This window comes from Myotis myotis, unplaced genomic scaffold (assembly GCF_014108235.1).
Source record: "Myotis myotis isolate mMyoMyo1 unplaced genomic scaffold, mMyoMyo1.p scaffold_m19_p_13, whole genome shotgun sequence".
NCBI lineage: Eukaryota > Metazoa > Chordata > Mammalia > Chiroptera > Vespertilionidae > Myotis > Myotis myotis.
The window spans coordinates 57,094,925-57,121,126 of NW_023416317.1; the positions used below are offsets into that span (position 1 = coordinate 57,094,925).

The 26,202-nt window shown below is 48.7% G+C and overlaps 1 protein-coding gene across 1 annotated transcript; it reads right to left on the reverse strand.

The window, feature by feature from the left end:
• Positions 1 to 4,592: 4,592 nt before the first annotated feature.
• IHO1 (interactor of HORMAD1 1) lies at positions 4,593 to 26,051 on the reverse strand. Its single transcript, XM_036333579.1, has 8 exons — positions 25,594 to 26,051; positions 25,393 to 25,463; positions 24,222 to 24,396; positions 22,021 to 22,184; positions 11,936 to 11,984; positions 11,668 to 11,755; positions 6,444 to 6,547; positions 4,593 to 6,172 (listed from the first exon to the last, which is right to left on the reverse strand). The coding sequence occupies exons 2-8, from the start codon at positions 25,446 to 25,448 to the stop codon at positions 5,153 to 5,155; spliced, it is 1,656 nt and encodes a 551-aa protein (XP_036189472.1). The 5' UTR covers positions 25,449 to 25,463; positions 25,594 to 26,051; the 3' UTR covers positions 4,593 to 5,152.
• Positions 26,052 to 26,202: the final 151 nt, after the last annotated feature.

The window sequence follows — 26,202 nt, forward strand, 5'->3', positions numbered from 1 at the left end:
CCCAGTTCCTCTGGGCGAGCCAGGCAATCGCGGGCTGTTTCTGTGGAAACACTGGCTGCGCTGGGATTAGCAGGACCAAAATGGAAACACACAGCTTCGAGAACAAATAAGAGCTCTGGAGCCTGCTCTCCGCACACGGGAACTCCAGGCAGTCAGGGCTTGGCTGCCCGGCTGCCCTCGGAGCGGCTCCCCTCCCCTGGCCGCCTCCCCACGGTCAATGCTGAAGCCACTGGGACCACTGGCAGGCTCTGTCCCCGCACTCAGGGCAGGAGCTGGTCTTAGAAGCTCCTGGGGCAGCTGGGGGCTGAGGGGCAGCTGAGGAAGAAGGGATAGAGAAAGGAGAGGCCGAAACCGGTTTGGCTCAGTGGATAGAGCGTCGGCCTGCGGACTGAAGGTTCCCGGGTTCGATTCCGGTCAAGGGCATGTACCTGGGTTGTGGGCACATCCCCAGTGGGGGGTGTGCAGGAGGCAGCTGATCGATGTTTCTCTCTCATCGATGTTTCTAACTCTCTATCTCTCTCCCTTCCTCTCTGTAAAAAATCAATAAAATATATTTTTTAAAAAAAGAGAGAAAAAGGAGAGATCCCGGCCGGGTGGCACAGTGGTTGAGCGTCGACCTATGAACCAGGAGGTCACAGTTCGATTCCCAGTCGGGGCACATGCCCGGGTTGTGGGCTCAATCCCCAGTGTGAGGTATGCAGGAGGCAGCCAATCCATGATTCTCATCATTGATATTTCTCTCTCCCGCTCCCTTCCTCTCTGAAATCAATAAAAATATATTAATTTTTTAAAAAGGAGAGAGATGAGTGAATGGCCAAGTGGAGGTCACAGCTGAGGCCTGAGAGAGAGCCAGGATTCTTTCAAAGGCCAGTTCCAGGTTGGCCGTGGGCTGGACACGGAGACCCTGGCCCCAGTGCAGCCGGATCTCCATGTTCCACTTCCCTCGCTGTCGGTGTCTAGCCACGTGGGTCTGGACCAGAGTCTGAACTCTCGCCAGGTGGCCCCGGGGCCACTCTGCTCAGTGGGTCTGCCTCTGTGTGGCTCCAGCCAGCAAATTGGGCTCAGAGGCCTGCTTCTCATCGCTGGGCCCAGGGTCCCTCCTGCCTCCTGCTCCCTCACCTCCTGGCCTCCGCTCTGGCTCCTCAGCCCCAGACCCTCCACCTCAATCCCAGGGACATATCCAAAGGGGTCAGGGGACCAGGGGGAAGGTGACAGACCACCTGGGGCCGTGCCCTGCCCCGCACCCAGGAACCCACCTGCCACTGGGGGCGTTTTGAGTTGTTAATGATCAAAGCAGCAGATGAAAAGGCCTAGAGGCCCAGTCCAAGCCAGTCTCTGACGGAAGCAGCAGGAGGCGTGCGGACGAGGAGGGGCCCTGCGCCTGGGTCGGTCCCGGAGAGGCCGTCCGCCGCGGGCAGCCTGGCTCTGCCCCGCAGGTTGCTTTCCCCCTGGACTGTGGAGGAGAACACTCAGATCTTGGTTCCAGCTAAATATTTACAGCGGGAACAGTGTTTTACGCGGGAAACCTACTTGTCAATATGGATCCTGGCCCTGGGGCGCTGTGGCAGCCAGCTGGGGAAGGCCTGCTGGAGGAAGAGTTTTGGCCTGAGGCCTGGCATGAGGAATTTTTCACAACTGCTCAACCCTCCTAGGAAGCAACCATCTTTTTTGAGGGCAGAAAGGCTGTTGTGTCCTGGGCACTTTGGGAGAAGAGGGAGGGAGAGAGAGAAACATCAATGATGAGAGAGAATCGTGGCGCGCCCCACTCGGGGATGGAGCCCACAACCCGGGCTTGTGCCCTGACCGGGAATTGAACCGTGACCTCCTGGTTCATAGGTCGATGCTCAACTGCTGAGCCCCGCCGGCCGGCTTTTCTGGAGCTCATATTCCACTCTCCTTTCAGGTGGAACCGAGTGAGGCCGTGAGCACAGGAAGGCAATGGGCAGTGAGCAGGGTGCGCTTTAGGGGTGACGTTGGATACTCAGATGTTAAGACGGTTGTGCTGTCATTGGCTTCAGTTTCCTCCTCAGACGGTCGCAGGAGTCACAGCAGAGGGAGGAGCCCCTAGGTGGCTCTCGGGGCCCAGGCCACAGGCCTCCCCCGCTGGGAAGGCAGAGGAGGCTGGTCCAGGGCAGAGCCACATCTCTACTGGCATCCGAAGAGCCACAGACGCTCCAGCCTGCTGGGACGTGTCTGGGCTGTGTCATGCTCACTGAACCTGGCAGGCACAGTAGTTCAAACAAACAAGCCTTAGGAATGAAATCAACAGAATACCCTTTCCTGCTGATTGTCCGGCAGTGTGGTTTTCATTAGCCCGGACTTGTGAAGACACAAGCTCACTGGGCATTCTACAGAGACACGCAGTGCCTGGGCGCTGAGCCACCCTGACCTTTGGCTGCTGGACACAGATGGAACAGGAGGAACAGATTTCGTAACTCAGCAGTCACAGCGCAGCGGTCCTGCTTTGGCATTAAAAGTTGCCAAAACCGGGGTGGCTCAGTGGATAGAGCGTCGGCCTGCGGACTGAAAGGTCCCAGGTTCGATTCCGGGCAAAGGCATGTACCTGGGTTGCGGGCACATCCCCAATAGGAGATGTGCAGGAGGCAGCTGATCGATGTTACTCTCTCATCGATGTTTCTAACTATCTCTCTCCCTTCCTCTCTGTAAAAAATCAATAAAATATATTTAAAAAAAAAAAAAAAGTTGGACAGACCCTTCGATGAGGCCACAGCTGTTAATGCTGAGGGCGCTCTCTCCACAGGCCTCGGCTTTGAATTAAAATGATTGAACTTTCGCCCTGGCCGGTGTGGCTCAGTGGATAGAGCGTCAGACTGCGGACTGCAAGGTCCTGGGTTTGATTCTGGTCAAAGGCATGTGCCCTGATTGCGGGCTCGATCCCCAGTGGGGGGTGGGCAGGAGGCAGCCAATCCATGATTCTCTCTCATCATTGATGCTTCTACCTCTCTCTCCCTCCCCCTTCCTCTCTGAAATCAATAAAAATATATATTTAAAAAATAAAATGATTCAACTTTCAACTTAGAGTAATAAATGGTTTCCAGAGTTACGCCCCCTTCCCCCCAGGAGACCAGCCCTGCTCCCTGTAACGTGCGAGAAAGGGGGTGATCACAAAGGCGATGCTGCAGGAGGGGCAGCAGGGCTCAGGGAGGTGCCCCTCGGGCGTTGGAGGAACGGACGGACGGAGAAGGGTCGCGGCCGGAGTCAGGAGTTGGATATTAAGTGCAGCCCCGCCTGGCGCTCCCCTGGGGAGGAACTCCGGTGGTTACGTGACACATGAAACTGACACTCATGTGCTTCCATCCGGGCCAAGCGGACGCTAGCGGACCGACCGCATACCAGTGACCCGCCAGCAGTAGGGACTGCAGTCCCACCCCGCCCGCCCGCCTGCCTGCAGGCCGCCTCCATCTTGAACCTTAGTGTGTTGTTCTGCACTCGCTTGTTCTGATTATAAAGCGATCAGCAAAGCAGCTACACTTGGATTTCTGTTCTATTCCCTACCTCCGGCCCCAGGTTTTTCCTCCTCAAAAACCACCCCCCCCCCCCCCCGCCACTCCCCCCCCAACAAAACCTGTTGGAGGGAAGAAATGCCAGGTACAGATCCCTCTGGTCTGCAAGCCTTCCCCTAACCCTGGGCCACCGGAGCCGGTGTCAGCCGGTGTTGGGAGAGCCAGGAGGACCAGCACACGGGGCGAACCGGCAGGGAGCTGGTGCGGGAGCGCGGCCAGGCGGCCTGAGGCAGAGCCCGAGTCGCACTTGCCCTCAGGGCCGCCGAGCAGATGCTGCCATGGCCACGGCCGCAGCCAGAGGAGGCCTGGCCTGGAGGAGCGCGCAGCCTGGCTGGCCCTGGCCCGGCCGCGGGTGAGGCGGGTGAGGCGGGTGAGGCGGGTGCATTAAACTTGCCCACCTCGCGGCACACCCCCCGGAAAGCAGGAGGACGTACAGAGAACGTGAGCACCTCTGCTCTCCGATGGCGCGCTCAGAGGCCCAATGTCATCACGGTATTGGCTTGAAATGGGCAGATTCTGGAAGCGCCTGGATGGTAAGTGGGAACAGGGGCCCCTACCAATGCCGGGAGCAAGGCCCAGAGCAGGAGGGTAGCAGCTGGCGGGGATCGCGCCCCGCCCTGCAGGCCCTGCTTTGCTCTGTTTGGCTGTTTTCTGGCCTCTCCAAGCCTTGTGCTGTGAAAGCCTGGGGGCGGCCAAACAACAGCAGCCGCCTGTGCAGCCCTGGGCTCGCGGGTCCCGCACCGGCTGTGGCCCGTGTCCGCCAGCCCTGCCTCCAAGCTCTTCCCTTGGATCCACAGTTCGTCCGCGGAGGCCACCGAGGCAGGACCCGTCCATCCCGGGAGGGACTGGGTCAGACAACGAAGGAAGGAACCCAGCTTGAGAGCGGCCGGGTGGGGGTGGGGGGAGGAAAGACGTGCATCTCACTACGGACCTGACCTCCTAGGTCAGCTGGTGAGAGCAGCTCAGTAACTTAATGGAAGAAAAAAGTACAATTTGAAAAGTTTTATCTTTATTATTTTTATTTTTTACAAAAGAAATACATATGCAAAACAATAAAAACTTCAGCAAGATATAAAGGGAAAGCGAACGTCTCATAAAGCCCACGGCTCTCCACCAGCCCACGGCCACCGCTGCCCTCGGGCGTTAATCCAAGGTTGGAACAGGCCGTGGGGACAACAGTCCGGAGGAAAGTGGAGTCACGTGGCCTGAGCAGCGGCGCTCCGGGCACCTGTTTGGTGCCACCTCTGTCGCCGGCAGCTTTAGCGCGCTCTGCTCACCGGGCCTGACGAGCATGGCCGGTCCGCTGACCGAAAACACACTGCTCTCGCAGCGGTCCGGGTAAAAATGTCAAAGTCTGGAGGCCCTGGGAGACATTGGTCACGTGTAGAGAATATTTTGAAGAAAAAAATGTGTTTGCGAGCCCTGCTCCTCCAGCACCCATGCGCTCAGGGTTCCCGGAGCCACGCCCAGGCGGTGCCCCGCTCTCCCACCGGCTTCACGTCGGGAAGGAAGGGTGGGCAGCACCGGGTGCCAGAACGCCAGACCTGCCCCTCTTTCTAGCAGGACCTCTGACCCTTCATTTCTCTTTCCAGCCGGGACCATTCCACCAGCTGGAGTCACTGTGCCCATCAGGCGCTCTCGTCGCTGCTATCGAAACGCAGGTGGTAGAGCACGGCCTTCCCCGGCTGCTGGGACTGCGGGGCCTGGGGGCTTTCAGGGTTGAGGTCGCTGAACCAGCTCATTTGGGGGTCCCCCTGGGAGCTGTCAGAACGCTGGCTGCTGTCCTGGGGAGAGTGCCCACTGAGCTGCGGGAGGGCCCGGGGTGCTGCCTGCGTCGTCCTGGGTCTGAGTGCCCCTCCCCGAGCAGGCTGTGTGGGGTTCCGTCCCTGGAGCCCCCCACACAGGGGCTGAGCATGGGGCTCCTGCTGCTCCGGGGGGGACCCCTGTGAGCCAGGACCGGGAGGCTGGGGGCACTTGGAACTGAAAGCACAGGCTGTGCTTCGGGGTTGCTCTTGCCGCCTGGTGGGGGGCCTGCCCCGGTGGGTGCTCCTGGGCGGCCGGCCTCTCCGCCCGTGTTCTCCCGTCACCAGCCGCTGCTCACAGGGGTCACGTGAAAACACGCCTTTGGTCTGACGTTTTGGGCTGGTTACAAAGTTGTTTACGTCCAGGGACAGAAGCCGCAAGGCTCCTTGGGCAACCAGCTTCCTGCCGCCATAGTTCTCCGCGCTCCTCTTAGGGAGAAGCTGGCTCTTGAGGTTCGTCTGTACGGCCTTGTCCCGGGCCCCCCTGCTTCTCTTCCCTTCTCCAACGGCCTCTTCTGGGAGGGCTGCCCTCTTGGCTCCCTCACCCCAGACATCAAACTCCCTGGGCCACAGGGCGCCCACCCTCAGATCCCGCGCTGGGAGGGCCTGGGCCTGCGGGGCGGGGCTGAGGCTCTGGGCCCGCGGGGGCGAGGTCTGGGAAGTGCCGTCTCTCACGTGCGTGGGGCCCCGAGGCCCCGCGATGAAGCTCTTCAGCTCTGCGAGGGCGCCGGGCACGTCGAGCTGCGCCAGCTGCACACACAGCTGCTGGACGTCCTTGCTCTGCTGCGCAGCCACAGCTTCAAGGTGCTTCAGGCCGGACTTCACTTCCACAATCTCCGCTTGTCTCTGGGCAAGGCAGCGGGAAAGAAGAGCGTTACCCTCAGTGTGACGCCGAGCACAGAGAAAGGGGCAGACGAAGCCAGGGATGTGGGGCAGCCCCGGCCGCAGCTGCTGGAGGATCCTGGGAAAGGAAGCTGGCCCTACCCTGGCCGGGACCCAGGGGCCGGTGCTGTGTTGGCCTCTGTTCTGGCTGAAAGTTTGCAACATTAACGCTGTCTCTGGCCTCAGTGACAAAGTCAGCAGCGCACCCGCGGAAAGGAGCTGGGCCTGTACTTACAGCTTGGAACTCCCTCCGCAGCTCCAGCACCGCCTGCTCCACGCGGCCTCTGTCCTGCGCCGTTTCCAACACCAGGTCCCTCTGGGCCCGCGCAGCTTCTTGCACTAAATACAGAACAATGACAATTCGCCTTAGGAAGACGGTGTCCCGGCCACAGTGGTGGAGAGGCAGGAGGGAGGCTGGCCTGGCCCGGGCCTGCTCTGCCGGCAGATCAGCCGGGTGAGGAGAGGATGCGGAGCAGGAAGCTTCCTCCGCTGTCCTCCCCCCTCCCTCAGGACAGCCGGGCCATGGCACGCTCACCCTCAGCGCCCGCTGGGGCCCCTCAAACCTGTGGCCCAGGTAACAGCTCCTTCTTGGCCCACCGGCTGGGCCCTGTCACCAGAGGGATCTTCCTAGCAGGCAGGTATGGTCATGCCCCCTCTGAAACCTTCCCTGAAACTTTCAATGGCACCCCACTGCCCCCCTTTACATTGGCTCCTCCCTCCCGCCAGCCTCCCTCACCTCTGGGCAGTTTCCTAGGCGACCTCTCCCGCTCTGGCCTGTGCCACTCCTCCCTCAGCCTGGAGCTCTTCTGCCTCCACGCCTGTCACTCTCCCCTCCCTCCACCACCACCGTCCCACGGGGCTTCCTCCCATTCCTGCTCTTCCTTCTGCTCTCACCGGCTCCTCCCGGAAACGTCCTTTCCTGCCTGGCGTGGGCGTCCCTCTCTGCTGGTGGCACCGGGTGCTCTACCATCGCTCCTCACCCTCCACTCCTCATCCCCCTTCGCTGGGCTCTACTGGGCGTGTGAACAGGGCGCTGGCTGCTCAGGACTGAGAGTGGCCCCCTCTTTTGCATACGGGACTCACGTGTATTTATTTAATAACACGTTGCTGCAATCAGTCATTGCCATTGTCTTGCTAGACGGCTGTCATGTGAGGTTGCTCTCACATTTAGTCAATACACGGAGAGAGAAGGGCCATCAGGCTGACGAGCCCTAAAAGGAGGGTCTGAAGAAGGATCAGCCTGAGCTCCGAACGGCAATAAACAAGCAAACAGCCCAGAGCGCGCCCAGGCCTTCCACTGGCTGTGGCCACATGGGAGGGCCCTGCTCTGGAAAAATAAGGGGAGCGGGACAGACGGAGACCAGAGGGAAACGAGGAGCGGGGCCTGCACAGACTGGGGAAGGTCTCCAGGCACAGGAGGCAGCCAGTGCCAGGACCTGAGGCAAAAGGAAGAGCTTATCAGGACTAGGGATAGACAAGCCGGTGTGATGTGGGAAAAATCGTGTTCTGTGTATTTTACCGCAATAAGAACCTAAGAGATTTTTAGTTAAAGTCCATGTGTCAGCCAGTTAGAAAAAGGATGTTTACTTATATTTCCGGTACTGGGTTCCTGTTCCTAAACGCAATTAGTCAAATAGTTCCCAGACATCGTGCAGGTATTGGTAGCAGAAGGCAGACCTCGCTATCCTGACCACAGCAAGGATGCAGCACGGAAGCAGAGTGCGGACGGCAAGCCAGTGTTCGCGTCGAGTCCGTGCTCAGGACACAGCTGTGTCCCACGTGTTCTCTCCTTGTCCCTGGAAACACGCCTTCCTTACAGGAGCTCTTTTGGTATTAAGCTCGTTACTTTCAAAGTCTTCTTTTTTTCTTTTAAAAAGTTTCTGAAAAATGACTCAAAACCATCGGAGTGTGATACTAAGAGAAGGGACCCTGGCTCCACCTCCTGGATTCACGCTGTGAGCAGCTTAGCATGTTGTGTTACTCTGTATGCAGAGCCACAGAAACAGATCGTGTGTGTCCTTGTCCTCTGCAAGGGGACTCGCTTCATTTCTGCTTTGGCTTGAAACAGCAGATATTTTTAACTTTTTTGTAAAAACGCCACTTTAAATCCACTCCCATGTTCCGGCCAATCTGCCGCCCCCTGGGAAGAGGGTGTGCAGGCATTTGCTGCTACTGAGGGGCCTGAGAAAGGCCCGAGACGAGGCTGGGTTCTGATGCTTTTCCGCTGTGACCAGCGACTCCTGTCTCTGGTTTTGCTTTCCCTGCTGTGCTGAGAGCAGAGCAACGGTCTGGGGGCCCACGTGTAAAGGAGATTCCTCAGTCCCCCCTTTTTCCAAGCTTCTCTTCCCACTGTTCACGAGATGGTTCTGGTTTCATTTAACAAGGAGCAAACAGTTCCACTCGAACGTGGTTCACATAGATGGGCCTCATTCTTCTTAATTACACGTGCCTTGCTGAGAAAGGCATTTCTCTAAAATTATAAAAATGCTGCCATGTTTTCTTATAGTTCTCTTTATGATTATATTAATACATCTATTCATATGAAATTAGTTTTGATATAAGAGTTATCTATTTTCCAAAATTAGATATTTTCTAATTTTTTTTATAGTGGCTCCTTTTTATTATCCTAATGATCATATACATATATTTTTTAATTTTAATTTCTTTAATCCTCACCTGAGGATATTTTTCCATTGATTTTTTGAGAGAGTGGAAGAGAGAGGGAAAGACAGAGAAATGTCAGTGTGAGAGAGAAACATCATTGGTCGCCTCCTACACGAGCCCAGACCAGGGCCCGGGCTGGGGAGGAGCCTGCAACCCAGGTACGTGCCCTTGACCAGAATCAAATCAGGGACCCTTCAGTCTGCAGGCCAACGCTCTATCCACTAAGCCAAACTGGCCAGGGCCTAATGATCATATTTTTCAATAGAACTGATACCTATTAGGTAAAAGTATTGCTCTCTCTCTCTTTTTTTTAAAAAATATATTTTATTGATTTTTTACAGAGAGGAAGGGAGAGAGAGAATTAGAAACATCGATGAGAGAGAAACATCGATCAGCTGCCTCCTGCATACTCCCCACTGGGGATGTGCCCGCAACCAAGGTACACGCCATCGACCGGAATCACAGGCTGACGCTCTATCCACTGAGCCGCACTGGTTAGGGCAGTACTGCTCTCTTTTAATTAGCTCACTTAAACCCAAGATAAAGTAGGATGTGGAGCCCTAACCGGTTTGGCTCAGTGGATAGAGCGTCGGCTGCGGACTCAAGGATCCCAGGTTCAATTCCGGTCAAGGGCATGTACCTCAGTTGCAGTCTCCTCCCCAGTAGCGGGTGTACAGGAGGCAGCTGATTGATGTTTCTCTCTCATCGATGTTTTTAACTATCCCTCTCCCTTCCTCTCTGTAAAAAATCAATAAAATATATTTTTTAAAAAAGTAGGATGTGGATGGCCTTGGTAATTCATTTTATTTATTTTTTAATCCTCACTTAAGGATATTTTTACAATTGCTTTTGTATATTTTCATTTTTCTACCTTTATTTATAAGAACATAACTCCTCTCCTAACACAAAACAAACACACATCCAAGGAGCAGCTCATTAAAAACAACAGCAATAGAATTAGGGAACAGTGGGACCTTGTTTCACACCAGTCCATGTGCCTGGCTCAGGAATTCCATTGCTTTTGAGAGAGTGGAAGGGAGGGCGGGAGAAGGGGAGAGAGAAACATCAATTGGGTGCCTCCTGCAGGAGCCCCATCGGGCGGCCTGGGCTCAAACTGCAACCCAGGTACGTGCCCTTGACTGGGAATCAAATGCGGGCCAATGCGCTAACCACTGACCCCACCTGCCAGGGCAGAAACTCATTTCATTGCTCCGGTCCTTGGTGTCCTTAGAGGAAGAACAAGAAGAGGGCGATTAAATGGCTTTGAGTAATCCTTCTGGCTGAACAGACGGACGGTGACAGGAAAGACGACCTGACCTGTGAAGGCACCAGTCACACAGCGACAGAGAGCACGTTCCCGCAGGAGACGCCCCTTGCCTTAGGGCTGCGCTCACACTGACGCCTGCAGCATGTGCGACGGCAAGTCCCGCGCATGGGCCAGCTGGGTGCCTGGCTGGGTGACAGGGGCTTTGTCTGATCCTCTCCCAGTGGCCACTTCCCACCAAGAAAGGGGCTGGCTGAGGACAGGCACTTGTGCCCATTTTCAAGAACAACTGCCTTTCTGATGAACACGATGCCACAGTGTTCCTGCTCATCCTGCCGCGGCCTCTCTCCTGAGTCCTGCCTGCTGACAGTTAAGGAGCCCTCAGGGGTGGAGGGTCAGGACCCCATGCCGCCTATAAGCCAGACTCAGTGCCAGTCCCCTCTGCCTTGGTCTTGGGGGGGGGGGGGCCGTGGGCGCTCCCACTCCCTGTGGGCCTTACGCTCACAGCGTTGCTGCCACCCTTCCTGTAGTTCACTGGTGTTAATGTAGAAAGCGGAGCGCTTTCCTGGGCTCCTGGGGTGGGATTTTCCATCCTGTTCTGCAAAGGCAGCATTCCTGGTTTGCTTCTGCTCTTTGTCTTGCTGCTGCTGTGCGGGTAGCAGTTCGAGGCTTCCAGAACCGGTTCCACACAGACGCACAGCGGCCCTGTGTGTGGGACACCAGGCTGGAAGCCAGCACACAGTACAGTGCTTCTTTGCAGACATATGGGGATTGATTTCTAAGCCACACAAAGGCATTAATTTTTGTAAATCATGAGCAATCCATCCCTTGGCATTTGAGTAAGTTGGCTTCAATTTGTTTAAAATAGAAAATAAACACCCAGCCAAATGCAAACAAGTGCAGATGCAGCCACCATCTTGCTGTCTAGCTGTTGCTTCTGGGAGGTGTCCGCCGAGGGGGAGCTGTGAGCTGGCTCTTGTGTTTATTAAGGGACAGGATCGTGGTTTCAGCTGAACGTCACTCACGAATTGGCAGAGCAGGGGACCCTACAAACCACACACTGTACCTGAGGTTAAGAGAGATTCTGGGATTCACTATGAAAAGCTCTCACTGAACCAGGCAGCCAGGAGAACAGCAGGTGACGGGTATTCAAACCCTAAGGGAACAGCCTCTGTTTCGAAGCCCTGCGGGAGCAATGCCTTTCCAGGCAGCACAGCTGGCAGGTCCGCTGAGACTGGGGTGCTGCGACGGCCCCCGCAGGGAGCTGAGCAACCCGGCAGGGCTCCAGCGGTGACTGGGCGGACGATCAGGGCTGCCCAAAAGGCATCTAGGGACAGGGGCCTTCCCACACAGGGGTCCCCCGACCCCGCTTAGTGCGCGTCACATCTCTTCAGGACTAACCTCTGTACCCACCTCGCATCTGAAACGCAGTATGGAACCTCGCTACCTGCAGAACCCTGCCAGGGTCCGAAAGCTCCCACGCGTGCTCGCCAGTGCCCTCTGCTGATAACCGCAAACAGGAGGCACTCACAGGTCTTGGCCACAGTCTCCAAAGAATCCAAAATAGACTGGCTTCTTGAACTGAGATGTTCCTCAGACTTTTCCACCGATGTCTGCAACTACGAAACCCAAAATTAAGAAAAAAATTCACAGATTGTTACTAACTTGGAGAATCGTCATTTAATGATAAAAGTTGTTAAAATATTGCTATTCTACATGAACTAAAGTCCAGACAACATAATGATTAAACTTCTTAAAGTGTAAGATGTTCTAACTCTTCGTAATGTAGCTGCACTTACCTTGTGAATGCTTTCTCTGACATGGGAGATGAAGCTGTATAGGGTCTCACTAGAACAGGAGAGAAAGAAGAAAATGCATGCTTGTGAAATACTGAAGCAGAACTGACTCCATGAAATGGCAGGCATCCACCTGGTGTAGCATCCAACCAGCCCTTGGTCAGAGTTGGAGACCCAAACCCGGGAAACCTCAGTGTCCAGCTGAGGAAGGGGAACATAGACTTTTCATGACCATTTCCAAGGCAAACAACTTTTCTTTTAAAAATTCATTCTATATGTATCTTAAATGAGGTTACATTTTAGCAGCTTCAGTAGTTACCACAGTAGAACAGACAGGCTTTTACAGTTATATGCCCCATAACTACGTTTTAGTCAGTGATGAACTACATGTACATCTGAGGTCCCATTAGACAATGGAGCTGAAAAATTCCTATCACCTAGCTCAGTGGTCGGCAAACCGTGGCTCGTGAGCCACATGCGGCTCTTTGGCCCCTTGAGTATGGCTCTTCCACAAAATACCACGTGCGGGCGCGCATGTACAGTGCAATTGATACTTCGTGGCCCATGTGCAGAAGTCGGTATTTTGTGGAAGAGCCACACTCAAGGGGCCAAAGAGCCGCATGTGGCTCGCGAGCCGCAGTTTGCCGACCACTGACCTAGCTGACTCCTAACTCCTGGACACACCGTAGTCTAATGACTATTATTTTTACTCTAATAGTCAAAATAATAGAATGAGGAAGTAGGGAGACAATTCTGGGAACAATATTCATTTCTTTTTTTAAAAAATATTTTTTTACTGATTTCAGAGAGAAAGAGGGAGAGAGAGATAGAAAGGTCAATGATGAGACAGAGTTATTGATCAGCTGCCTCCTGCACGCCCTACACTGGGGATCGAGATGGCAACCCAGGCATGTGCCCTGACCGGGAATCGAACTGTGACCTCCTGATTCATAGGTCGATGCTCAATCACTGAGCCATGCCTGCTGGGCAATATTCATTTCTAATGGAAAAAAAATTACCACAATTATTCCTCAAATAAATATCTTGCTTTTGAAAAGATTCAGATATGGATTGTCATTTAAACATTTTACAGCTTTTGTTTCTTTAATCTACATAATACAAATATCAATATCATTTTTCAAACCCCAATAGGACAACCCTTCATACCAAATCTTTTTGTGTTCCACCAGACCTACTTTGAAAGGAGAATTTAATAGAACCATTTGGAAATCTACAAACCATATGTTGTTTTTTTCATGAAAGAGATTGGCATATTACCAATATAAAAATATTAAAAATATCTAATATATATATATATATATATATATATATATGTAAATTAATCAAGGGTGTTAAGAATAGAATGTTGCCGAGACCGGTTTGGCTCAGTGGATAGAGCATCGGCCTGCGGACTGAAGGGTCCCAGGTTCGATTCCGGTCAGGGGCATGTACCTGGGTTGTGGGCACATCCCCAGTGGGGGATGTGCAGGAGGCAGCTGATCGATGTTTCTCTCCCATCAATGTTTCTAACTATCTATCTCTCTCCCGTCCTCTCTGTAAAAAAATCAATAAAATATTTTTTTAAAAAAAAGAATAGAATGTTATTAAAATACTAGAGGCCTGGTGCACAAGATTTGTGCACTTGGCTGGGGTGGGGGAGGTGCCGTCCCTCAGCCTGGCCTGTGCCCTCACACAGTCCGGGAGCCCTTAGGGGATGTCCGACTGACAGCTTAGCGGGCCTAAGCCATCAGTTGGATATTCTTAGTGCTGCTGCGGAGGCAGGAGAGGCTCCCGCCACTGCCGCTGCGCTTGCCAGCTGTGAGCCCAGCTTCTGGCTGAGCAGCGCTCCCCCTATGGGAGCGCACTGACCACCAGGGGGCAGTTCATGCATTGAGCGTCTGCCCTCTGGTGGTCAGTGCATGTCATAGTGACCAGTTGTTCTGCCGTTGGGTCAATTTGCATATTAGCCCTTTATTATCTAGGGCAGCCGTGGGCAAACTACGGCCCACGGGCCGGATCCGGCCCGTTTGAAATGAATAAAACTATTGAAAAAAAAGACCGTACCCTTTTATGTAATGATGTTTACTTTGAATTTATATTAGTTCACACAAACACTCCATCCATGCTTTTGTTCTGTCCCTCCGGTCCAGTTTAACAACCCATTGTGGCCCTGACCAGTTTGGCTCAGTGGATAGAGCGTCGGCCTGCGGACTTAAGGGTCCCAGGTTCGATTCCGGTCAAGGGCATGTACCTTGGTTGCGGGCACATACCCAGTGGGGAGTGTGCAGGAGGCAGCTGAATCGATGTTTCTCTCTCATCGATGTTTCTAACTCTCTATCCCTATCCCTTCCTCTCTGTAAAAAATCAATAAAATATATAAAAAAATAAAAAATAATAATAATGCTTAAAAAAAAAAAAAAAAGAACCCATTCTGGCTCTCGAGTCAAAAAGTGTGCCCACCCCTGATCTAGGGTAAAAGCAGGGAATTAGGGTACCTAGAAATACAACCAAAATTAAAGAAATACAAGAGTTAGAAACATAATAGAAGTAGAGATAAAAATATGATTGAAATAGTGAAGGAAAGATGATAGAAAATAGAACAAAAGACAAAGAGATGGAAAATAGTTTTTAAAAATTAGAGGATCAATGCAGGAGATCCAACACATACCCAACATTGGAAATACAAAAAGAAAGAAGAGTGAAAATAGGAGTTTTTTCAGAAATATAATAAAAATTCCCAGAACTGAAAGACCTAAGTTTATAGGTCAAAAGGAACTACCCATGCCCAGGAATTATGACATGCCACATTAAAGCAAATTACTGTAAAATTTCAAAACTCTATGGATAATAAGAAGGTCCTAAGGACTTCCAGAAAGAAAAAAGCAAGTGACATACACAGGATCAAGGATCAGAATGGCATCAGATTTTTAAAAGCAACATATAAAGCAACAGGGCAAGGCAGCAATGCTTTCGAAATGCTGAGGAAAAAGAATTTCCAATCTGGAATTTTATATCCAGCCTAATTTGCCATGAACTGTGAGGGGAAAATAAAGAACTTCGGATAGCCCTGGCTGGTTTGGCTCAGTGGATAGAGTGTTGGCCTGGGGACTGAAGGGTCCCAGGTTTGATTCTGATCAAGGGCACATGTGTTGCGGGCTCGATCCCCAGTGGGGGGCATGCGGGAGTCAGCTGGTCCATGATTCTCTCTCATCATTAATGTTTCTATCTCTATCTCCCTCACCCTTCCTCTCTGAAATCAATTAAAAAAAAAAAAAAAAGAACTTCAGATACACAAGTTCTCAAAAAATTGTTTAGGTGCCATGTACTGTTGTCAGAAAGTTTCTGAAATATATGCTTCACCAAACCCAAGGGGTAAACCAAGAAAGAAGCGGACATAGAATCCAAGTTAGAGGATCCAACTCAGATAACAGCCGCACTACTGACTGAGAGTCCCAAGTTTATATTAGAATTAGGAAGGATGCCCCTGAAAAGAAAATGACACTGAAAGAATTTCTAATGCGTTTAAATATGTAACAAGAAGCTTTTTCAGTTTGGCTGCAGCATTTGGGAATAGACTTATGATTCCTACACAGAAAACTAAGCAAAAAAGAAAAGGCAATTTTGAACATTAGGAAAATATAATCAGTTTATATGATTTTCCAGGGCCATCTAGAGTGGTTACAGAGTGATAAGGACATAAAGATTGAAAAGGGATTTAACTAAAAATATTTCTATAGCTATATTGGATTTTGTTTTTGCCAGAATTTATTAAAATTGTGATTTTTCTGCCGAAACCGGTTTGGCTCAGTGGATGGAGCGTCGGCCTGCGGACTGAGGGGTCCCAGGTTTGATTCCGGTCAAGGGCATGTACCTGGGTTGCGGACACATCCCCAGTGGGAGATGTGCAGGAGGCAGCTGATCGATGTTTCTAACTCTCTCTCTCTCTCCCTTCCTCTCTGTAAAAAATCAATAAAATATATTAAAAAAAAATTGTGATTTTTCTGCCTATCATATAAATCAGTATCTTAAGCTTGAACGTTTCCATTTGGTTCACGGGAGAGGGCTCGGGTGATTAAAAGGATGACTAGTGGTTTCAGGGAGAGGCTCAGGCAAAAGCCAGACACCAGGGGATGCAGAGGGGTCCCTCCATGGCCTCTGGCTCTAAGGCTCCTGGTCGTGCTAGAGGAGCAGCTGTTCTTTAAAAAACAAAACTTTATTGTTGAAAGTTTTTGTTTCCCCCGTTTACCCCTGCACTGAGGAGGAACTTTTGAAGAGATAATTGCCCCGCCCAGCCTGGGGGCCTGCAGAGATTAGCCAGGTGCCGCCCATCTTCTTGATGAGTTTCGCCTCCTCACCCAGGAAGCGCTTCTCCAGGAAGTCAGAGCTGAGGGCCTGTGTGGGTTCTGCAGCTCCAACAGGGCCTGGTTTGGGTTCCCTACAACTATGTTGGCTTCTACAGCGTCCTTGTGCCCACTCATCTTGGGGGGGTTCAGCACGACCTGGAAGAGAATGCGGCCACCATGCTGGCTTTGCATCTTTGACACAGGACACCCTCACTCTTCTTCTCGGCCAACTCGCGGAAGTGGCCCACACCCTCCAGAGCCGTCATGGTGGAAATAGAAGCCCAGAGAGAGGTAGGTGGAGGAGGCAGCAGAGGCAGGCTGACCAGGCGCTGACCGCAGCCTCCACCTCGGTGGAATAATTCTGATGAGTTTGGGAGCTCATGGTTGTTGGGCACTAGGGAGTTAAGGTAAAAAAAAAACAGTACTGGCTGGTCTCAGAGGATGAGGGTGGCCGAGGTGTTGGGAAAGAGGTTGGAGGGTGGTCAGAGGCTGGAAGAAAGGGTGGCCCTGGGTCTGTTCCGTCCACTGCTGAAGCAAGAAGCAGGTCCAGGGGGCTGGCAAGGGCACGCTGCCTTGAATTCTTTTTAATAGAAATTCTTCAGAGTCCTCATCATTTACTTTCTCTATGTAAATACTACAGACATTTTTTGCCATCTTGTAAATAATTGTGTGTTTTTTTAAATATATTTTATTGATTTTTCACAGAGAGGAAGGGAGAGAGATAGAAAGTTAGAAACATCGATGAGAGAGAAACATCGATCAGCTGCCTCCTGCACATCTCCCACTGGGGATGTGCCCGCAACCCAGGTACATGCCCTTGACCGGAATCGAACCTGGGACCCTTCAGTCCGCAGGCCGACGCTCTATCCACTGAGCCAAACCGGTTTCGGCAATCTTGTAAATAATTGTTAACAGAAATTCATTTCACTACAAAAAATAGAGGAAATGAAACAGAAAGAAAGAAGTAAAGGAAGGCCAGAAGGAAGGAAGGAAAGTAGGACTCAATGTTTCAAGAATTTTTTTCAGTTCAGAAATATCAAACAAAATATAACCCAAAGGCCCAGAGAACAAAAAAAAGTAAGACTGATCTCTCTGAAGCAGTAAGAGGTGAGGGCACCCTGCCCATTGCAGCCTTGAGGGGTCTCTGAGAGCCCGGAGCTGCTAGAGCTGGATTCCTCGGGGAAAGAAGTCGTCAAAGTCTGGGAAATGTTCATCAACAGAATCAAAGTCTTCAAGGAGAGCATTTTGCTTTTCTAACTAAAGATGGTATACAGTATAACAGATACCTAATCTAGGAATTCTTTTAAAGATTCTGGCTCTTTCAACATCAGAGCACTGGTGGTGCTAAGCAGTGCATCCTCATACACAGAAGTGATAGGGTGTCCTCTGCTTGGGTGTTATGATTCCTGTGATACCTAAAGACGTTGCCTTGGTAATAACTTACTAAGAAATGAACACGTTAATTTCCTCAATGACTTCGCTTTATTTAAAAACCAGATGTCCAGTGCATGAAATTGTGCACGGGTGGGGTCCCTAAGCCTTGCTGGTGATCAGGGCCTCCCCCCCTTCTCCTTCCCTCGCCACCTGCGTCTGCCGCCACCCACCCCCGGTACCCTGTCCCAGCCTGGGGTCCCAACCCCGATCAGGCGATCGGGGCCTGCCGGCCAAGGGTAGGAACCAGCAGGTTGGCTGGCAGGCCCCATTGGTTATTGGAGTCTGCGGGCTGGGGGCAGCTCCTGCATTGAGTGTCTTTCCCCTGGTGGGCAGTGCACGTCACAGTGGCAGGTCGTTCCATCATAATGGTCGCTTAGACTTTTTCATATATAGAAGATACTGAACTCCAAATTATTCACGTATTTATTTTAAAAATCAATAACACTAAAAGGAATATAAAATTTAGGGTAATCTGAAAAAATAACATTTCAAAATGAGAAAATCAGCTTGCACTGTGAACTTAAGAATTCACATGCTATGTTTTGTTTTGTTTTTAAATATATTTTATTGATTTTTCACAGAGAGGAAAGGAGAGGGATAGAGAGAAACATCAATCAGCTGCCTCCTGCACATCTCCTACCAGGGATGTGCCCGCAACCAAGGTACATGCCCTTGGCTGGAATTGAACCTGGGACCCTTCAGTCCGCAGGCCGACGCTCTATCCACTGAGCCAAACCGGTTAGGGCTTGTTTGTTTGTTTGTTTGTTTTTAATATATTTTATTGATTTTTTACAGAGAGGAAGAGAGAGAGATAGAGTTAGAAACACCGATCAGCTGCCTCCTGCACACCCCCCACTGGGGAAGTGCCCACAACCCAGGTACATGCCCTTGACCGGAATCGAACCCGGGACCTTTCAGTCCGCAAGCCGATGCTCTATCCACTGAGCCAAACCAGTTAGGGCTTGTTTTGTTTTTTAATATATTTTTTTTATTGATTTCAGAGAGAAAAGGAGAGGGAGAGAGATAGAAACATCAATGATGAGAGAGAATCACTGATTGGCTGCCTCCTGCACATCCTCCACTGGGGCTAGAGCCCGCAACCCAGGCATGTGCCTTTGGAATTGAACCTGGGACCCTTCAGTCCGCAGGCCAATGCTTTATCCACTGAGCCAAACCAGCTAGGGCACATGCTATGTTCTTGATCCTAAAACACATAATGTTATCTTATTTCCTAATTCCAATGATCTGAAAAGAAAACAAATTAAAGGCAGAATTTTGGGTAGAATAAACATAATGCTACTGGAATACTGCATTTCTCTATGACAGTGGTTCTCAACCTTTGGCCCTTTAAATACAGTTCCTCATGTTGTGACCCAACCATAAAATTATTTTCGTTGCTACTTCATAACTGTAATGTTGCTGTTATGAATTGTAATGTAAATATTTGATATGCAGGATGGTCTTAGGCGACCCTGTGAAAGGGTTGTTCAACTGCCAAAGGGGTCGCGACCCATAGGTTGAGAACCGCTGCTCTAAGAAGTCCTTTATTTTTTTATTTTTGAAATAAATCTTTATTATTCAGATTATTACAGTTGTTCCTCTTTTTCCCTCCATAGCTCCCCTCCACTCGGTTCCCACCCCACCCCTTGCCCTTAACACCCCCCCCCCACTGTCCTCATCCATAGGTGTACAATTTTTGTTCAGTCTCTTCCCACACCCCCCACACCCCTTTTCCCCCAAGAATTGTCAGTCCACTCCCTTTCTATGCCCCTGATTCTATTCTATTCACCAGTTTATTCTGTTCGTCAGATTTTTTATTCACTTGATTTTTAGATTCACTTGTTGATAGATATGCATTTGTTGTCACTTTGTTGTTCATAATTTTTATCTTTACCTTTTTCTTCTTCTTCTTCCTCTTCAAGAATATCCTTCAGCATTTCATATAATACTGGTTTGGTGGTGATGAACTCCTTTAGCTTTTCCTTATCTGTGAAGCTCTTTATCTGACCTTCAATTCTGAATGATAGCTTTGCTAGGTAGAGTAATCTTGGTTGTAGGTTCTTGCTATTCATCACTTTGAATATTTCTTGCCACTTCCTTCTGGCCTGCATAGTTTCTGTTGAGAAATCAGCTAACAGTCTTATGGGTACTCCCTTGTAGGTAACTAACTTTTTCTCTTGCTGCTTTTAATATTCTCTCTTTGTCTTTTGCCCTTGGCATTTTAATTATGGTGTGGTCCTCTTTGGATTCCTTTTGTTTGGGGTTCTCTGTGCTTCCTGGACTTGTAAGTCTATTTCTTTCACCAGGTAGGGGAAGTTTTCTGTCATTATTTCTTCAAATAGGTTTTCAATATCTTGCTCTCTCTCTTCTTCTGGCACCCCTATAATTCGGATGTTGGTACGCTTGAAGTTGTCCCAGAGGCTCCTTGCACTATCTTCAAATTTTTGTATTCTTTTTTCCTTTTGCTTTTCCAGTTGGGTGTTTTTTGCTTCTTCGTATTTCAAATCTTTGACTTGATTCTTGGGATCCTCTGGTCTGCTGTTGGATCTCTGTATATTATTCTTTATTTCAGTCAGTGTATGCTTAATTTCTAGTTGGTCCTTTTTCATATCCTTGAGGGTCTCACTATATTTCTCGGAGGTTTCTATAAGATTCTTGAGTAACCTTATAACCGTGGTTTTGAACTCTATATCCAGTAGTTTGCTTTCCTCCATTTCTTTCATTTGTGACCTGTTTCTTTGTCTCCGCATTTTGGCTGCTTCCCTGTGTTGACAGAGTGGCTTTGTGTGCTAGGTGTCCTAAAGGGCCCAGTGGCTCAGCCTCCCTTAATTACCTGAGGTGTACCCTCTTGGTGCACCCCTTTGTGGGCTCTGTGCACAGTCTTGTTGTAGTTAAACCTTGATTGCTATTGGTATCACTGGGAGGAATTGACCTCCAGGCCAATTGGCTGAGGACCAGCTGTGTCTACAGTGGGAGAACTTCTGTGCTGGAGACACCCTTATGGGGCAGGACTTGCTTCAGTGGGGCTTTGGTGCTCACTGAGTGTGTCTCTTATGGTGTGAAGAGTTGTAATCTGGATGGTCTCACTCTGACCACTGGGTGCACTGGCTCTTGGATCTCCAAGGAGGTTCAAAGTCAGCCACTGCCTGAGGCCATGCAGCAGGAGCTACAGAGAAATCTGCAGATTCCTCCTCTTTGTTTGGGGTTTGGAGGTGCCCAGATGAGGTGCAGCTGTGAAGCAATGCAGGCTGCTGATTCGAGCCTTAGGCCTTTTTTGGGAAGCTCTGGGGTTCTCTGACCCAGCTGAAGTTTGACAGGTTTTTAGGCAGAGAAAGGCCAGGCCATTCGTATGCAAAAGCCTCTGTGCACAGCTTGGGTGGGGTTGTAAATTGGGTGGAGCGGGGTCTCAGGGGATCACCAGGGATCACCAGCCTCGTGCAGGAACAATAACTGCTGCAAGTGCCTCTGCGAGAAAGCTGCCCTCGCGTTCCGGCCTGATGCCAGACAGTCCAGTTTCTCTCCGTATGAATCTGGGTTACCAGCTTCTCACCTGTAACTGGAGTTCAGAGCAGTCGGGAGCTTGTATCTCCCTCCCAATTGAAAAAGACAACAGCGTACGCAGCTGCCAGCCCCTTTCAAGTGTGCTTTGTACCTCTGCACTTCTCCACCTCCTACTGGACTCAATGTGCTTTTCTCTTTCCTTCTAGTTGTAGAATTTCCACTCAGCCAGCCTTCCTGTGGTTCTGGATGATATTTGTTTTGTCTTTTAGTTGTAGTTTTAATGTGGTTGTGCGTGGCAGCAAGTTCAGGTGTTTACCTATGCCGCCATCTTGGTTGTCTCTCAAATATTTTCTTTCTAAGAAGTCCTTTAGCTGACTTTTCAGAGGGGCCAAAACTGTGGCAGCCATATTCAAATCTGCTACAAGTTATACTGACAAGAAAGCAAATAAAGAGTAGTTTTTTAAAAAAATGTATTTTTATTGATTTCAGAGAGGAAGGGAGAGGGAGAGAGAGATAGAAACATCAATGATGAGAGAGAATCATTGATCATTTGCTGCCTCCTGCATGCCCCCTACTGGGGATTGAGCCTGAAACCTGGGCATGTGCCCCTGACCGGGAATCAAACTGTGACCTACTGGTTCATAGGTCCACACTCAACCACTGAGCCACACTGGCCCAACAAGAGTAATAATTAGATGAGCTATAAAGGCAAGAGTGCTATCATGCTGAAATTGAATTACTATTGGCATTCCATTTTCTATTTCCCTCATAAAAGAGAAGATATCTTGTCTACTTGAAAGGTTTGCATACCTGTCACATTTATCTTTTGCTATTTTCTTTTTCTCCTCAAACTGTTCCAAAAGGCCTTTTGATTTTCCAACTGGCAAAGGAAGAGGAAATAAGCCTCCATCATTTGTATCTTCTTCAAACAGCTGGGGTTTTGTCTGGTACTTTGTGAAAATACTAGGTTCATTCTGTTAAAAAATCATTATAGCATTTCACATATAAAAATACCTATAACATTCACTATTTTCTATACAATGCAGAGTCATAATCATAATACCAGTAAGTGAAATTCATATTAAATAACATAGCATGTAGTATTTTTTTTTAGTTCATATATTCAAGAAAACTATATTAAAAAAAATCAACTCTTTTTATTAATATAGTTCTGCATTACTGGCCCAAAGAGATATAAAATGCCAGCTAAAATGGTTTCAAATCAATTGCATAAATTTAAAGGCAACAACAGATAATTATTTTTCCTATCAACTATTTTATTTATATCTTTTAAATTTCATTTTTAATTATAGTTGATATACAAAATTATTTATATTAGTTTCAGGTGTACAACATAGGGATTCAACATTTATAGACCTTCCAAAGAGATAGATCACCACCTGTGTGATCTAGGTCTAGTAACCATCTGCCATGTTAAATAGTTATTACAACACTAGAGGCCCAATGCACAAAATTTGTGCAAGAGTAGGCTTTCCTTCCCCCAGCTGCTGGCACTGGCTTCCCTCTGGCACCCGGGACCCGGGCTTCCCTCCGGCTGCTGGCAGGCACCCAGGACCTGGGCTTTCCTCACAGCCCCAGCTTTGTCTGGAAGGACGTCCGATCTAATTAGCATATATTATGCTTTTATTATTATAAATTATTAACTCTATCCCCTATGCTGTACATTACATTCCTGGGACTTATTTTATAACTGAAAGTTTGTATTTTTTAATCCCCTTCTCCTTTTCTGCCCAACATCCTACCCCTCTCCCCATCTCTGGCAACCCTGTTTATTTACTACAGAGAATTATTTATACTATCTCTGAGGTGATGTGTTAACATTTTCGTATTAACCAGTTTAACTCAAATTGCTGTTGCTTAGCTGCTAGTGGACTAGACTAGCTGGTAAGATGGACATGAACTGGACAGTGGGCACGCGGACACATGGTGAGCCAATCCCTGCATCCGATGCAAAGTGCACTCTGGAGCATGTAGGAGCACATTTGCTCCTTCGGGCCACTGGGCACAGTGTTTGTACTGAAATGCTCATCTCACAGCATACCCTACTACTTAAAGCACTGAGCTAAGCTTATTAAGTTTTTATTTGATGCACATAAATCTGTATATAAAGTCAAATCTAGTTCTAGACCAAAATAAATACATAAAATTATTTCTGACTCACAAAAGAAGACATGCTGGTCTTAAAAAGTCAAGGACTCAAGAGACTTGGTTTCTCCTTCTGGCCCTTATTTATTAACTCAGAACCCTCATGTCCTTCTTCAAGGAGATAAGGTAGCACAGTACACTATAATCCACAAAGCACCTGAAATTTCCTAGAAAAAATGTCCATCTAAAATAAAATTTATGTATTTTATTCCAACTTTTCTAAAGTTCTTTTTCTTATGAAATGTTTATAAATAATAGTATGACTAGTCATAGAAAATGTCATGCAATATTTGGATCTCTCTAGAAGTAGTCAAGGTACTAAAACAATTCTATACTAGAGGCCTAGTGCAGAACATTTGTGCACTTGGGGGGGTTTTCCCCTCAGCCCTGCCTGTGCCCTTTAGCAGTCTGGGAGCCCTTGGGGGACATCCTTAGCACTACAGTGGAAGAGAGAGAGAGGCTCCTGCCACCACTGCTGCGCTTGCCAGCTGTCAACCCAGCTTGTGGCTGAGCAGTGCTCCTCCTGTGGGAGCGCACTGACCACCAGGGGGCAGCTCCTGCATTGAGCATCAGCCCCCTGGTGGTCAGTGCTCGTTATACGACTGGTCATTCTGCCATTCGGTCGATTTGCATATTACCATTTTATTATATAGAATGCTTTAGTAATAAAAGAAACTGCAAATATAGATATTTTCTCCATTTCAAACTACCAGGTCAAGTGAATCACCAATAAGCACAAATCCAGTTAGAAGAGCAAATATAATTCAACAGAATAAGTCATCTTTATGCTTATCTCCATAATGGCAGTGAAATGTGTTCAGAGAAATTCTGGCAGTCAGACTCACATCCAGAGAACCCTTTTGTAACGGTTTTGGGTCTCTCAAATGGACACCAACGTCCAAAGGTGCTGACAGGGTCTCTGAACTTTCTGGACAGAACTGGGATCCAAAGAGGAACTGAGAGTCACTGAGACTGGAATAATCACCCGGATTATTAGCCCAGCTAGATGACTTAGTGGTCCTGAAATTAAGCAAGAAAAGAAAAGTATAGCTAGTGGAAAACATCTTGAACAAATCAAATCACTATTCATTTTAGAATATTCTGGGCAGAGTGCTAGCCTATTCTGACTTCCCATCCCCTGAACACTGTCACTACAACCTATAAAGAAACAACAATTTGAATGCCAGGTATTTTGATTACAACAACTTGGGAACAATCAGATGGGAATTCAAACAATAACACTATTACTGCTTGCACAATAGCACTGTAGGGTATTAACACCATTTTGGAGATCAAAGTTCATAAAATCTTTAGGGATTAAGAGAACATTATCTTTTTAAAAGTTGAATCTTTTCATCACTAAAGGGATAAAAAATAAAATATGGCATATGCATATAACTGAAGCAATAAGCTAGATTTACATATAACCACATGAATAAGTCTCAAAATCAAATTTTGAGTGCAGAAAAAAGTAAAAACTAAATGAGCACTATTACATACCATTTATATAAACTTTTAAACCTACAACATACACACCATGAAGGTGGGGCCCTCATGATGGGCTGGTGCTTGCTCTCCCCCGCTGCCCCCCCAATGTGAGGACACAGCAAGCCAGGAAGGGACCTCTCCCCAGAAACTAATTATGCTGACATCAAGTTCTAGGGCTTCCAACCTCCACACCTGAGAACATTCCTGTTGGTGAAGCCATCCATTTACGGTCCTGTGCTTTGGTAGCCCAAGCAGACTCTAACTCTCACAATCCCTGGGCATCATAGTCCCTAGGCCCATGCTGGACAGAGTCATTCCTCAATTAACACACATAGCTGAATCGACAGTGCTTTTATCATCATAAAACAGGCGAAAGGAAAAAGACAAGTATGGGAGGGTGCAGCAGTGACAGGCAAGGGGAAGAAACTATATGCTAACTCTATAACCAATAGGAAGGGGAGCCTTTTCTATAAAATAAATAAAACTAAAAGATCTTTAAGTATCAGACTATATAACTGAAAAACTTACCCAGAGGTTGAGGGAATACTGAGCATATCTTTGATATTCCAGACATTGAAATTCATTTCTTATGATTATTCCTATTTAAAAAAAGAGAAACATTAATTTAAAAGGTTAATATAATCCCCCCAAGATTGCTTTACTGGTGATGATACGTAGATGACATTTCAGTAGTTATATTTTCATCCAATTAGTGAAAATTCTCCTTACCTATGAGTCAGAAACAGGCATTCTCTGTTGTTAAACTGTAGAAATTTCTCTCCTTCTTGATACCACCAGAGAGAGCCCAGTCACCTGTGAAATAGGAAATCCGACTTCCGTCCTCTGCTCTCTAGGTCTTTTCTCTTGCCACCGACTAATAATCCGCTTTTAGGAAAAGCCCAGTACATCCCACTGCATTGCCTTGATACAATGATTTAATGTCTAAGCGGTTCTTCCTGGACAATAGGATCTCGGAATGCCAGGAGAGCTGAGGGGTTGGGCATAAAGAAGCCGGACGAAGAGCAAGCGCTTTGTGCAAAAGCCTTCCCACACCTCTCCTGAGCAGCTGCCTCCTCTGCCACTGCCAATACCATACTCTGCATATGACACACAGTTCCTTGTGATGCACGTATAGCCCGGATTTCATGAAACAAACCCAATTTCTAAATTTTGTCTCTCTGCTCTCACAGAACATTTATATGTATCATTACATATTACCATTGAGTCCTACACATATGGTAGACTTATATGATCAAATATCAAATACTGTTCCAACATAGATCTGAATAAAACAAGTTCTGAACAAATATAGACATTTAGTATACTTTTTATATAATT